The sequence below is a fragment of the Mustela nigripes genome, chromosome 9 (assembly GCF_022355385.1).
Source record: "Mustela nigripes isolate SB6536 chromosome 9, MUSNIG.SB6536, whole genome shotgun sequence".
NCBI lineage: Eukaryota > Metazoa > Chordata > Mammalia > Carnivora > Mustelidae > Mustela > Mustela nigripes.
In genome coordinates this window covers 1,832,854-1,847,693 of record NC_081565.1, presented here as the reverse complement: position 1 = coordinate 1,847,693, position 14,840 = coordinate 1,832,854, and the positions used below count along the sequence as shown (strand labels likewise).

General features: G+C 55.6%; 1 protein-coding gene and 1 long non-coding RNA gene across 3 annotated transcripts in view; one reads left to right on the top strand and one right to left on the bottom strand.

Moving 5' to 3' along the window:
• The first annotated feature begins 8,271 nt into the window (after window positions 1-8,271).
• PAEP (progestagen associated endometrial protein) lies at window positions 8,272-11,727 on the top strand. Its single transcript, XM_059412143.1, has 7 exons — window positions 8,272-8,427; window positions 8,826-8,965; window positions 9,298-9,371; window positions 10,179-10,289; window positions 10,784-10,888; window positions 11,142-11,187; window positions 11,572-11,727. The coding sequence occupies exons 1-6, from the start codon at window positions 8,332-8,334 to the stop codon at window positions 11,156-11,158; spliced, it is 543 nt and encodes a 180-aa protein (XP_059268126.1). The 5' UTR covers window positions 8,272-8,331; the 3' UTR covers window positions 11,159-11,187; window positions 11,572-11,727.
• Window positions 11,728-12,616: 889 nt separating this feature from the next.
• The window catches only part of LOC132024260 (uncharacterized), a 36,903-nt gene continuing 34,679 nt past the window's right edge, over window positions 12,617-14,840 (bottom strand). For both annotated transcript variants that reach the window (XR_009406200.1, XR_009406201.1), the window contains exon 3: window positions 12,617-14,805. This is a non-coding gene — a long non-coding RNA (uncharacterized LOC132024260). The remainder of the gene's footprint in view (window positions 14,806-14,840) is intronic.

The following is a 14,840-nucleotide window of genomic DNA, read 5'->3' as shown; positions in this document are numbered from 1 at the left end:
TGCTTGCATTAGTTTCAAGTTGTTCTCCTAGTTGCTTAAGCTGCAGGCTTAGATTTTACAACTAAGTGTGTTTATGTGGCCTAATATAAGCATCCGTGGCACAAATTCCCTTCAAAGTGTGCACCCACATATTTTAATATATTTTGTTCTCATTTTTAGTTAATTGAAAATACTTTTCTGAGAAGGATCAAGTCTTATCTTTGTCTATTGAATTCTTGGTGCTTATTGATTTGCAGGAGCTCTTTATATATTAAGGAAATTAGATATTATTTGTGCTATCAATTAAAAATAATTTTCCTCAGTTCATTATTTTTCTTCTTACTTGGTTTGTGGTGTCATTTCAGTGTGTTTCCTCTATGTGGTAAAACTCACCAGTGTTTCCTTTTGTTGCTTCTGACCACTGTTTCAGGGTTTTGATCATCTTGAGAGAGGCCTCTTATATTCTCATACTGAATTCCTGAATTTTCATTGTTTCAATGTTTTCATTGTCCAGTCTTTTGCTCCATTAGGAATTCGTTTGTTTTAATTCATGAGTTAGGACTCAAACTGTATTTTCCAAATGTCCATGATGTTCTCCCAAAAGCATTTATTAACTACTGAGTTTCCCCACATTCCTGATTCTCATGTGCGTCTGAGTCTGTTCAGAGACTTTTCATCCATTCTATTGGACTGTGTGCAGGAACCCCAGTGGTTTGGTTTTGTTTGCTTTATCTTTGAAGCACAGTTGACCCACAATGTTCCATTAGGTTCAGGTGTACAACATAGTGATTCAGGGTCTCTACATGTTCGTGTGCTCACCATATGCTCCCATTCTTGCTACTGCAATATCACTATGTTCCCTGGGCTGCACCTGTCATCCCCATGACTTACTCATTCCATAGCTGGAAGCCTGGATCTCCCACTCCCCTTCACCTATCTTGTGTATCCTGCCTCTTTTGGCAACCATTAGTTTGTTCTCTGTGTTTATGGGTCTATCTCTGCTTTTTGTTTGTTTGTTTTGTTTTGTTTTTTTAGATTCCACAGGTGAATGAAATCATATGGTATTTGTCTTTCTCTGTTTGACTTACTTCACTTAACATAATACCGTCTAGATCCACCCATGTCATTGCAGATGGCAAGAGCTCATTCTTTTTCATGGCTAAGTAATATTCCATGATATATATCACATCTTCTTTATCCATTCATCTATCAATGCCACTTGGGCCGCATCCATATCTTGGCTATTGTAAACAATGCTGAAACAAACAGAGATGTGTATATCTTTTTGGATTAGTATTTTCATTTTCTTTGGGTAAATACCAAGCAGTGGAACTACTGGATCATATGACCTTTCTATTTTTAATTACTCCATACTGTTTTCCACAGTGGCTACACCAGTTTGCATTCCCACCAACAGTGCATGAGGGCTCCTTCTTCTCTGCATCCTCACCAACACTTGTTATTTCCTGTGCTTTTGCTTTTAGCCAATCTCACAGGGGTGAAGCGATGTCTCGTTGTGCTTTTGATTTTCATTTCCCTGATGATGAGGGTCGTTGAGCATCTTTTCATTTACCTATTGGCCATCTGTATATGTCTTCTTTGGCAAAGTGTCTATTTGGGACCTCTGCCCATTTTTAAATGGGGTTTGTTGTTTTGTTTTGTTTTGTTTTGCTGTTGAGTTGTTAAGTTCATTTTGGATATCAACTCCTTACCAGGTCTATCATTTACAAATATCTTCTCCCACTCAGTAGGCTGCCTTTTTATTTTGTTGATGGTTTTGTTCACTGTGCAGAAGGTTTTTGCTTTGGTGTGGTCCAGAACCCCAGTGTTTTAATTATTTTATCTTAACATCTGATGTGGATAATTCATCCCTATTAGTCTTCTTTAACAGAATTTTGTTAGTTATTCTTACTTATTTAAATCTTCAAGTATACTTTAGGATCAAATGGTCTGGTAAAAAATATGGCTGATATTTTTATGAACTTGCATTACATTTATGGTTGACTTGGGGAACAACTGACATCTTTATGAAATGTTCCATAATTGTGACATGCATTCCCTTTGTTTGTGTCTTCTATTGGGTCCTCAAGAGTGTAATTCTTTTTCACGTGGAGTTTGTATAATTTTTGTTAAATTTATTATTAAAAATAATTTTGAATTTTATTAGAGCCTTGATAGTATCACCAGAAATGATCACACAATTTTTCTCCTGTGATCTATTACTATGAGGAATTTTATCAATAAGTTTACTAATATGAATTATGCTCACAATGCTGAAATGAAGCTCTTATGTATTACCCTCCGATAGCATTACTGTGCTCTATTTGATAATATTTTAATAATTTTATATTGATATTCAAAACTGAGATCAATCTGTACATTTCTTGACAGGTTTTGGAAACAAAGTCTGAAATTCATAAAAATGATTTGGAAAGTTTCCTTATGTTTTTAGCCTTCAAATTAACTGTCCCTTAAAGGTATGTTAGATTTTCCCTGTAAAAGAATTTTTGAAACTGGTATTTCGGGGGGAAATACCTCCTTAATAACTTATTTTTCCTTTTTCTAGTTTTTTTCTAGGAGATTAGTCCATTAATACTCTATAACTCTCTCATTGTCAGGTTGGGTAACTTATATTTTTCTAAAAACTCCCTATATTAATCCAACTTTTTATTTATTCCATGAGGTAAAGTAAACATTTCCCTCCTAATGGTTCTATACTTTCTTCTCCTTTTATGGTTATTTTCCCAATAGCATTTATTACTTGATGTATACTCTTCCCCTTTTTCCTTGATTAGGGCACAGAAGGCTCTGTATTTACTGGTATTTCTCAAGAACCATCACTTGACCAAATATACCATTTTTCTATTTTCTGATTCAATAATTTCTCTTTTATATTTGCAGTTCCTTCCTTATCCTTTCTTATGGTTATGTGGTTTCTCCCCCTAACATTTGAGTGATATTGCTAATTAATTCGCTTTCATTCTTTTTATTTATTAAAATTATCTTTAGGACCCCAGAGCTGCTTTACTTGGGTCTCTCAGAATCTGAGGCACTATGTGTTCATTTCCATTTTCTAAATAATCTGCAATTTTCTCTTTCATTCAAATGTTGTCCCGCAATCTCCATATTCTTGTGGTAAAAAGAACCATAGACGGGTCTAGCTCATAAAGAGGGTAAAACCCAACTTTGATCATCCTAAAACATGAGTTGAAGCGTCAGCAAGTGTCTGTCCTGGTTCGTCCTCAGGATCAGGTGTTTCTGGGTGGGTGGAGAAAGCCTGAGGGATAACAGGGCCACGTTCAGGATTCTGAATCCAAATTTTCCTTGTAAATATTTATCAGCACCACCATAGTACCCTAATTACCACTTGCAGCCCTAACACTGAATGGTGTTCACCTCTTTCCTGCCCCACTCAGTTAATTATCAGACCCAGCTGTCACTTGGGTTATTGGGAAGTCCCAGATGGAGCCAAGAATGGAGCCTGTGAGACACAAAGATCCATTGTGAGCCAGGGCCCCGGGACCCTACGCAGTCTGGCAGGTGTTGGGCTCACCCTGGGTTCAGGAAGGTGGCCCAACACCACCAGGTCAAGGAGGGCCCTGGGAGCTGGATGTGACGTTCTGTTCCAGAACCAGCTTCTGGCTGACTTCAACAGCCCTGGACACAAGGCCAGCCTTGGTTACTAACTTCGTGAGTATAGGTCAGGGACTTGGCACATTCCAGCTCATTCTTGACATCTACACAGGAAGCTGATTGGGAGGGGTCAAAAGTGACAATGGACATGAAAGCACCTTGGAAAGTTGCAGAGCTTGAGAGAATGAGAAATTAAATGGCCTGTGAGTTAAGGAAGCCATGCATCCATCCATCCATGCATGCATCTAGCCAACCTTCCATCCAGCCATCGGCTACCCGCCACCTGGCCATCCAGCCATCCGTCTATCCATCCGTCATCCACCATCCCTTCTTCCTTTTCTCGAACACCCTTTGTGGTTCTGTGTGCCCTGTTTTTACAATCTTTGCTATCTCAACACTGCCTCAGTAGAGCCCCTTGGACAGTCAACTCTGAGATAAAGTCTGCGGAGATTTACTACATGGAATACGGGTAACTTTCAAAATGCAAAAACAGTTGTTTCTGCTACACAAACATGGATCAGATGGCATTACCGGTGCTGCCGCAGATGCATGTGTCAAGCAAGGCTGGCAGGTACAGCTGGTAAGAACCAACGAGCCCTTCTTAGGTTCAGAAACCGTATTATGCACATTGACAGCAAGAGCAAGATAAGCAAGGGTGCCAACCCCCACGTCCCCTGTCTTACGGGATGACAGCAGGTCCAGAAGGATCTGGATACGGCAGTGCAACCATGGTGGTGGGGTGTCCTGTTGTTGAGAAGCCCCTTCCCGACAAAGCTGAGTAGCTTCTCCCTGGGAGGCAGAAGCCTCAGACTGCATCGGAACCCGGCAGGAGAAGCACTCTCCCGTGGCAGCCTCCTAGGAAGGTGTGGGGCAAGAAGCGCTCTCAGAGCAGCCTCTCCCAGGCCTCCCCGGGTCTATGTTCCAGAAGGGTCACAGGGCATCTGTCAAGGCTCCTGTTCTGAAGGGTGTAAATCTCCACCCACCTATGGGGTGCGCGCAAGGCGGCGAGCGTGCTGCAGGGAAGCCTGGCCGTGACGGCACGGGCCCCCAGTACGTGGGACCTTCAGGAATGCCCTTCTCAGAAAGCGGTCCCCAAGCCTGGCCTTGCACAGGGAGGGTGGGTTTGGCAGCCGGCGTGCGGCGGAAAGGCATTCGGTGGGAAGGTTGTCGCTCTGTGGGGGTACCTGGGTGGGCTCCCGAGCTGCAGGTATGGGCTTGGGGCAAAATTCAAAGGTGAGGCAAGGAATGCAGGAGGGTAGGCCGTAGTCAGGGGGGCTAGGGAGTCAGCATCTACAGATCTCGAGAGCCGGAGACCCCGGACAACCCCACAGACTGTGAGCCCTGCTGGGAAAGCTTTAACCTGCTTGAATCCGAATCAGAGATGGGGAGAGGCAGCCAGTAAAAGGACCTTCTCAATCCCCAAACCCAGAAGTTCTGCCCTCAGGTCTGGAAGGAAGGCCAGATACACACCGCCCTGTGATCCTGATGCGCGTTCTGCCCAGAACGCTTCCCAGCACGGGAGCGCCCGCCTCCGCTCGTCTGTGTTTCAGGATCAGCAACACGATCCCACTGGCACGTGGGGCTTTTCCCTCTGCGGTGCCTGGAGCGAGGCGAGGGCAGGGAACTGGCCCTGAGAGCAGAGCAGGGGACGGGGACGATTTACAGGGAGACACGAAGGTCAGTTGGAGGAGGGTGGAAGATTCGGGGAGGACTCCCTGGCCCCCCGCGGAGACGTGGGGAGAGTCAGGTCTCTGGGAAAGGAGCCGGGTCAGAGGTGCTTTGGTGGGAGCTGGGGGATGTCCGGGCACGGGTGCCCACTAGGGTGCTGACCTGGGATTCAGGAGACTCACAACCGAGATGAAAGCGAGAGGTCCAGCAGCCCAGACGCTGGGGAGCGGGTGAGACGCGCAGCAGCTGAGCACGAAGGGCGAGCGCTCTGGGCGTGGGGAGCGAAGGGGGCGGAGAAGGGACCCCAGGGTCGGGAGAGGTGTTCCCACGGGAGCCAGGACTGGTCAGCAGGCCGCCCCGGTGGAGGGGTCACCAGGGACAACACCGGAGACCACCTGTGCAGCCGCGGGGCCGAAACCAGACTGCGTGGCGGAGAGGGTGGGGGGCAGGTCGCCGTCGCCGTCGCCGTCGCCACCCAGACCCTGGGCCCGGCAGCGCGGGGCAGAGAGAGCCAGCGAGGGAGAGGGCGGGCGGACTGGAGGGCGGGTCACGTCCTTTGTTCTAGGGAACGTTTCGCCCTCCTCGTGACCCCGGTCGCCCTTTGCAGGGAGGCCGTGGAACAGGCTCCAAGACGGACACACAGAACGCTCCAGCTGACGGGCTGGCACCACTGCCTGGCGCGCTCCCGTGGCCATCGCGGCAGCGGGGAAGCGGGCCCCACTCCAGGCTGGCCCAGAGCTGGGGACAAACGGGAGGCCGGCGGAGTGGGGGGCGGCAGAGAGCCGGCCTCCTGAGAGCGGCCTGCGCCTCCCGTCTGTGCTGGGCACGAGGGGCCCCTCACGTCCTGTGTCCCCGCAGAGGTGCGAGCCTGGGGGCGGCCACGGGGACAACCTTCAGCCGCCTGGGACCAGTTTGCACAGCTGGACAGCATCGGCTGCCTCACGCCCACCACTGCAGCTCGGAGCCCCAGGGGGACACTATCCAGAGCTCCCCCCTCGCACCTGTGTGGGGTCTGCCGCGCGGGGTCCCCAGAAGTGTGAGGTCTCCCGCAGAGGAGGCCCTGGAGGTGTGGGGTCCACTGCAGGGGGTACCCAGCAGTGCCAGGCAAGCTCCCCGCAGGCAGAGCGGCCATCGTCCCGCCTGCTCCTGCTCCATGAGGCGGGACAGAGAGCACGGTGTGGGTTCCGTCGCGGCCTGTGTCCCTCGGACACGCCGTTTCCCCCACTGGGCTCGTGTGTGATCCGAGTGTGGAAGGAATCCCTCCTTTTCTGGGTTTTCACTTGGCAAGGGCAATGCATGGGGGTAATAGAAAACCACATTCTTGTCAAGAATTTGTGACTTTTAGAAATCCATGGAATTCGGGGCCCCTGGAGGGATCAGGCGGTGAATCATCCGCCTTCGGCTCCCGTCATGATCTCGGGGTCCTGGGATCGAGCCCCACATCGGGCTCCCTGCTCAGTGGGGAGCCTGCTTCCCCCTCTCCCTCTGCCGCTCTGCCTACTCGTGCTACTCTCTCTGTCAAATAAATAAATTAAGTCTTTGAGGGGGAAAAAGAAAAGAAAGAAAGGAATTCATGGAATTCTCAGAACAAGACATAAGGTCTGCAAATGCCTTTGTCCACCCAGGCCCCGGTCACCATTCTCTGCGGGGACCATCACACCTCACCTCCCCAAGCCCTCCGTCCCCTCGTCGGGGTCCCCGGCATCCCCAGCACCTGGGCCGATGGGACTGTCTGACAGTCCTGGACATGAGGACTCTCGTGGTCCCTTCTGGCTGACCGGCTCCCACACTGGGCCAGAGGCAGAAACGGCTTTGTAATCAGGGGCTCATAAAATGTCACCGGAGCAACCGGCAAGTCGACCAACGCAGAGTTCGTGAGCCCCGATGAAGTCATCAGGAGGAAACTACCAGAAGGGTCCTCGCCAGTCAGCCCCAGACCAGCGGGGTGTTTCCTCTTCTTCTCTTCCCTGAATCATGGAATTAGTCCTTCCCTCGCTCCCAGCACCACCCCTTCCTCTGCCTTCTGGTCCCCCCGGAGCCTGCGCTCCCTGAGCTGCCATCCGAGACCCCCAAATAAAGGCCTGTGTTTTTTCCAGTTTGGACTCCTGATCGACAGGCCCACTGCTGCGTCCCGGGTCCCCTGGGCCCCTCCCCGCCCACTGCGTCCCCACGTCTGCCTCCCTCTCTGGAGCCAGTCAGCTCGCCAGCCATGCGCACGTCCGCCTGGACCCAGGGGCCCGCTCTCCGCCTTCCCGCCGCTGCTGCCACCCGGCCCCTGCCCCAGACCTGCGAGCAAGGGAAGGAAGCTGGTGCCCGTGCTTTGGGGCATTGTGAACCCACTGAGGGTAGCTCCGGACAGGAGGCGAGGGCCGTGGGCGTCCCGTCGGCATCCTCTGGACACTCCGCATGCGAAACAGCTGGGAGCCAGCCTTTGCCACGAGACGATGACGTGTGGGCCCGGGCGGCCGTGCAGGGGCAAGGAAGGGTCCCCATGGGGCAGAGCAGAGTGCACGGCCACGTCCAGCTCCAGGGCAAGCATGCTCAGGACAGCTGTGTGAACTGGGTGGCCGCAGGAAGGGACCGGGAGGGTGACAAAGTGTGCCCCTTGCGCAGGACAGATGGCCACCCACGGGCACGTCGTCCACAGACCCTGGGGCTGGCATGGGGCTCTCCCACCCTCCTGGGCACAGCTGTCCTCGGGGCTGATTCTGACCTGCTGTAACCCACGTTCATGACCCGGGAAGTGCTCCTGTCGCCGGCGCCAGCCCGCACCCACCCGGCCCCAGAGCCTCCCTCTGGGGCTGCCAGGAACTGTCCAGGCTCCGGGCACACGGGGACCTTCCTGTTCCCACTGAGAGGGAAAAGGCCTCCTATTGTCCTGGGGGAGGAAGCCCTGGGGCTCTGGGGAGGGGCCCCGGGGATTCGGGGAACCGCGTGCGCGGGGGGCCTGGCCGGGGCTGGTTTGCAGGCCTCCGGCCCCCATATAAGGGCCCGAGCCCGCGGCCCGGCCTTCCTCACTCCCGGGAGCTTCAGCGTGTCACAGCCACAGCCATGAGGTGTCTCCAGCTCGCCCTGGGCCTGGCCCTGGTGTGTGGCCTCCAGGCCATCGACATCCCCCAGGCCACGAGGAACCTGGACCTGCGGAAGGTGGGAGGACGGCGGGGGCGGGGCGGGCGGGGCCGGGGGCCGCGGGCCGGGCGGGGCAGTGGGGCCGCGGGGGCCACACGGGCACGAGCCGGACCCTTGAGGTCGGGAAGCCCCCCTGCCTCTCTGTCTTCGGGGCAGCTTGTCCCTTGGTTTCCCAAGATCCAGAAGGTTCTAGAGAACATGTCTGATGTGTATCCGGACCCATCTGGGGAACACTGGGGTGTTCTTTCCAGCGAGGAAATCGTGGAGCCCCGTGTCTGGTGGACGGCCCAGGGTCCTCCGGAGCCCACTGACGGCCGCCCCAGTTAGACTGGGCCTCTGCCCGGGTGGGAGGGAGAACCCTGGGGGGACCGGGCCCCTTCCCGCTCCCTCCATGGCACTCAAGGCCCCGTCCCCAGGTGGCCGGGATGTGGCACTCCATGGCCATGGCGGCCAGCGACATCTCCCTCCTGGACTCCGAGACCGCCCCCCTGAGAGTGTACGTCCAGGAGCTGAGACCCACCCCCGAGAACAATCTGGAGATCGTTCTGCGCAAACGGTGGGTGTGCCCCCGCCCGGGGTTGGGGCCAGCAGGGAGAGGGGTGGTGGATAGGCCGGGGGGCGGGCAGGGCAGGGTCCTGATGGCAGCCGGCTCCCTCTGGCTGGTTCCCAGTGCCCTTGTGACCTCACCCCGGGCTCCAGGCCGGCAGGCCGACCACACAGGGTGGCCTCAGGTCCGTAGGCAGAGAGGCCTGTGTGGAGGCCGCTGGGCAGCCGTGGGGCCGGGGCCCTGGGGGCCTGGGCTGGTCCTGCCATGAGCCCTGTCTGCTATGAGGGACCATAGCGAGAACAAGTTCAGCGTCACCCCCTAATGCTGTCACCACCTTTCAGGGAAGACAACAAGTGTGTTGAGAAGAAGGTCTTTGCAGAGAAAACTGAGTGCGCAGCCAAGTTCAACATCAAAGGTAGGCGTCCCCAGCGCCGTCCCCGGGAGGCGACTGTCCTGGAGCCGGGAGGGTGCGGTGGGCCCGTGCGCGTGCCCCGCTCTCACACGGGCCGTGCTCTGCCCAAGCTCTGGGCCTCCGGCCTCCGGCCTCTCGGGTGTGGAGTGCAGCCCCCGCCGCGAGAGTTTCCTCCCCCACGACTGTCCTCGGAGCGTCTTCTGGCTCACACGGAGCAGCGCTGCCTCCCGCTCGCTCCGGACGGCTGGGACGCGCAGCTCCCGCCGAGCCCCTGGACTCCGCTGCATGAGGGGACGCGGCGCACCGTCGGGGGCGGCGGGACGGACGCGAGCACCTCCTTCTCCGCATTCTCTGCCGCCGATTGCAACGTTCGCGGGGGGTGGGGGGTGAATTATAAAACACACAAATGGAGAACTTAGTGGTAAATTAGAAACAAAGGAGGCACCGAAACGTCTTGTGGGGATTGCCCCGGAAATTCTACTTGTTTCTCTACTTCAGAGTTGCTCCAGGCCACCCTGACCCTCCCTGTCCCCTCCAGAACCCAAGCCTCTCCAGGGCCTGGGCCCTCTCCTCCCAGTGCTGGTCCTGCCCCCCCACACACACACACACGCCCGCCTCTCGCCCGCCCCAGGGCCTTCGTGCTCCGGGGCTCCGCCTCTCCTCTCCTGCCGCCTCTCCTGCCGCCTCTGGCCATGCCCGCGCTGGTGCCGCCCGGGGTGGGTGGCCCTCTGGGTGCCCGCCAGCCCGCGGGAGGGGTGCTCCTGCTGGACAGGACTCCATCTCCACTTTGGCCCTTCTCTTCGCCCCCAGATCTGGAGGAGAACCAGCTCTTCGTGCTCGACACCGACTATGACAACTACCTTTTCTTCTGCGTGGAGAGCACGAGCACCGCCCCGCCGACTCTGATGTGCCAGTACCTGGGTAGGCGCTGGCGATGCACGAGGTCACCCTGAGTGGGACGGTGGCTGAGGACCCCCTGCCGGCACCTGGGGCACCCAGAAAGCGGACAGCGCAGCGCCCTATGGGCCGGCGGGCCTGGGGGTCCCCGGTTTTCCCCAGGGGTGGCCCAGTGCACTCACTGCATCAGAAATCAAAAGGGCCCAGGAGGGTGGCTGCTGGGTCAAGGGGCTGGGCTTAGTGATACTGGCTTGGTCAAAAGATTAATACTCATTAGAAGCTTTTGTTGGCGCTAATGTTCTTAATGAAATGCAAGCCAGGAGAAGCCATAGCACAAGGCAGAGACATTCCAGGTTTGCCCGAATGAAGCACTTTCTGGGGGCTCAGCTATGCTGCTGAGACCCTAGCCTAGGGGGCTGGGCCCTCTCCTCCTGTTCCTCCTGTCCACAAGCCATCCCGGGAGGAAGGGGAGGGGACAGGGACCCTGGAGCCCAGGCCTGACCCGCCGCCCCCCACAGCCAGGACCCTGAAGGTCGACAACGAGGTCGTGCAGAAATTCGACAAAACCCTCAAGACCCTGCCCGTGCACATCCGGCTCTTCCTCAACCCGACGCAGGTGGAAGGTGATTCCCTCCACAGCCCTCGTCCCTGCTCGTCCCCGCGTGGGCTCGCCCATCGCACAGCCGCCAGCGCTGCGCCCCACTGCCTCCCATGGTGGCCCCCTGCTTCCCAGACCGCCCAGGATGGGGGAGTGGGAAGTGCAGAGCCCCCGCGGCGGGGTCCTCCCGCCCCAGCCCCTCTGCCGCACCCCTCTGGGCCCAGGGCTGTCCTGGCGACCTGTGACCCCCCCACGGCTCTCCTCTCCCCCACCAACAGAGCAGTGCCGCGTCTAGGGGAGCTCCTGCCTGACCTGCCTCCTGCGGTAACGTACCAGCCCTGCCCCCACATCCTAGGCACACACACGGTGGGGGGGCGTCCCAGGGGACCCCCAGCTCCCCTCCATTGGGTGCTGGTCCCTCTGCGGGAATGGCTGGAACCTGCAGTCCCTCCTGGTGACCGCAGGGGCCAGGCTGGCCACGGACACCCTCTCTCCCGTGGCCTTCCTGGGATGTCCTCCCCATGTCCCAGTCAAGCTCTCGCACAGATGTCCCCGCGGCCTCTTCTGGGCAAGGGTGTGGGGCCTGGCGTGGGCTGCCCACCACTCAGCCGGAGGCGGAGAGGCCGTCCCTCACCCCCAGGCCGGGAGGGGCTGGCGAGGGCCCAGCAGGCTCCCCGGGAGTCACAGGGGAGCCCGCGTCCGTTTCAGGTCCCAGAGATGACATCGTCCCCTTCCTGCCCCATCAGAGGAATCTGGAGGGACCGAGCCCACCCGGGGCTCCCGGACCTGCTCCTGCTCAGGCTGCGGGGTCCTTGGGGCCCCTGCTCTGAGCCTCCTCCTCCAGCAATAAAGGGATGAAGCAGCCGGCAGTCTGCCTGGGTCTTTCTTGGTCGTCGGGCGCGGGAGGCAGGGTTCGGGCTTCGGCACCACGGCCCGCAACATCTGGGGATCAGCACTCATCACGGGGTCTCTCTTAAACCTGACAAACGCGATAAAAGGGTCTCAGGGGACAGCGGGCCCGATAGGCTGTGGGCTGCACGACCTTCACAAAGGCCGGGCCAGGAACGTATGGGCCCTGATGTAGTAAACACCGACGGAGAACCGTACGTGCGCTACTTGCCCATCAATCCGTTCTCTCCCGAAAGCGCAGCCCTGGGACCCTCACGGTCGCGTCCAGAAACAGGAGGGTGATTGCAACCAGGAAGCCTGGGCACGAGCTCCACGTGCCGATGCCCTGACCTGCCCTGGGCTGGGACGAAAGAGAGGGGTCCCCAGTCAGTGGGTCCCAGGACAGCAGTCAAAGGTGGGAAGGAGACCTGTTTCCACACATTCAGCGTCCCTGATGTAGGGTACCGAGAGACGCAGGGCCTCTTAAATACCAAGAACAACTGAGGGACACCTGGGTGGCTCAGTGGATTAAGCCTCTGCCTTCGCCTCAGGTCATAGTCTCAGGGTTCTGGGATCGAGCCCCGCATCGGGCTCTCTGCTCAGCGGGGAGCCTGCTTCCCTTCCTCTCTCTGCCTGCCTCTCTGCTTGTTTGTGATCTCTGTCAAATAAATAAATAAAATCTTTAAAAAGGAACAACTTAGATACAATATATACACCTATTTTTATTTGTGTAAAATTAGATACATGTGTTATAGATACACTTCTGGAAAAACACTAATCACCATTTGAGCTAAAAGGAAAACTTTAAAAATTAATTTAAAATATATATATTTTTTAAATTTTTGAACGGAGGCATAGACGAGCCGCGATGGAATATCAGCCTCAGGGGTCCGGCCCAGCGGCCTCGAGAACCGAGTACCCAGCACAGCGCTCCACCCTGGAAGCTGGCGCGGTGGTCGTGTCGGCACGTCTGACGGTGCCCCCCGCGCGGCACGTCTCGTCCGCACGGCTCCTCCTGCCATAGCTAGAGGCCGTACCCCTCCTCCCCTCCCCCGGGTTGGCCCCCACGCTGGCAACCACCAGTGCGTTCTCTGTATTTGTGAGTCTGTGTTTTTGTTCGTGATTTATTTTTCCATGTGTTTCTCAGATTCCACATTCACGTGCGATCAAATAGTGTTTCTTCTCCTCTGTCCTGCTCAGCGTCCTCTGGGTCAGCGCGTGTCGTCACAAACGGCGAGACTCCGTCTGCGTTCGGGACGGGCAGGGCTCCGTGCTGTCTGCGTACCGCGTCTCCCTCACCCGCTCATGCCCAGCAGGATGCAGGCTGCCGCCCGTCTCGGCTCCTGCGAACGTGGTGCCGTGACTCGGAGAACAGGCGCGCACCGGGCACCGGCGGGAGGGGCCGAGGGAGAGAGAGACCCAAGCAGGCTCCGCGCTGAGTGTGGGGCCCAATGCCGGGCTTGACCTCACGACCCTGAGATCATGACCCGAGCCGCCCAGGGTCCCCTATTTTTTTAATTTTTTAAAGAACAGCTACAGAAAATAAAGAGCAGCCCCAGACCTCAGCCGGCTGCGATCAGGCGACTCCTGGCTCATCCGGTCGTCCGGGCGTGTAGACATAGACGGGAACTTGCTGCACTGGCCTACGGCCAACCCAGAGGAGGAGGACCCAGGAGAAGGGAGAGAAGGATGTCCCTCCCCTCTGGGGATAAAGACCCAAACCTCTAAATAATTTATTAGCAGGTTGACTCAAACAATGAATTCAACACATCATGATTCAACCCAGAGAGTCAAGGACATTTCCGTGTTAGGAAACATCAAAACTTCAATAGCTAGGAGACCGGTGAAATGCTCATACAGGCAGTTGGTTTTTTTTTTTTTTTTTTAAATTTTATTTATTTGACAGAGAGATCACAAGTAGGCAGAGAGACAGGCAGAGGTGGAGAGAGAAGCAGGCTCCCTGCCGAGCAAGGAGCCCAATGCGGGGTTCGATCCCAGGACCCTGGGATCATGACCGGAGCCAAAGGCAGAGGCTTTAACCCGCTGAGCCACCCAGGCACCCCCATATAAGCAGCTTTAACTTAGTTTTTAGAATATGTTCCAAAAGCGTCATATCCCTTTCATGAGGCAAACTTTGCACATACCGAAGGTGTCGTCCAACATCAGCTGGTTGATGCTGCGTCACCAAACAGCCTTAAGATCTCAGGGTCTTAAAACGTCCAATTTATGTCGTGATTCGTGATTATTGCGACTTCCTCCACAGATTACAGGGCACACTGGACCTCACGGTCATGCAGGAATCTAGATGATCGAACAGGCACCCCAGGAGGTCCCCAGTCACCATACCAGAGGGAAAACCTAGACACGGAGAGGGCGCAGGCCGTCCGCTCCGGGCTCCGTCCTGAGAGGCGCGCCAACACCGTTCCCCGCTTCTGGGCCGACGCCGTCACTCAGCTAGAAGGAAGCGGAATGAAATACAGTCCTACCTAGGCCTGGAAAGGAGCTCCCTTAAACCGATCATTAAAAACAAAAACAAAACAACAACCAAAACACACAACCAGCGAACGTCATTCTTAGTCGTAAGAAACTGCTTGCTTTCCCCGGGAGACTGACGGCCCAGCGTAGTCCTGCTGAGCCTCGGGCCGACGTTCTCGGCGCAGAGAGATCAGGAGAAGAAAGGAAAGGCGTGGGCACTGGGAAGGGGACCCCCAGCGTGACGGAGCCGGCACGAGACAGAAGACACCGATTATTAACTCGGGAACGGAAGTGGGATCTCGCCACGGCCCCTGCCAGCGTCAAAGGACAAGAAGCGAAGGTCACGACCGCCTCTACACACCCGTGCGACGCTTTAGATGAAACGGGCCAACTCCTCGGAAACTACAGGCTGCCACAACTAATCCCGCAGGAACCAGACGATCTGAATAGCCCTCCACTTGCCAGAAAATCGAATTCCTGATTTTAAAACTCCACACAAAGACTTTTTCCGGCCCAGATGACTTCACGGGAGAATCGCATCACATCTTCGAAGAATCGGTCTGAATGCCGCACAGCCTCCTGCAGAACATGAAAGAGAAAAGAGCATTTCCTTA

Excerpts from the sequence above, each read along its gene's own strand:
- PAEP (XM_059412143.1), top strand. The coding sequence starts at position 8,332 with ATGAGGTGTCTCCAGCTCGCCCTGGGCCTGGCCCTGGTGTGTGGCCTC. Across the intron at positions 8,966-9,297 it reads GAGATCGTTCTGCGCAAACG|GGAAGACAACAAGTGTGTTG; the intron begins GTGGGTGTGCCC and ends ACCACCTTTCAG. Across the intron at positions 10,290-10,783 it reads TCTGATGTGCCAGTACCTGG|CCAGGACCCTGAAGGTCGAC; the intron begins GTAGGCGCTGGC and ends CGCCCCCCACAG.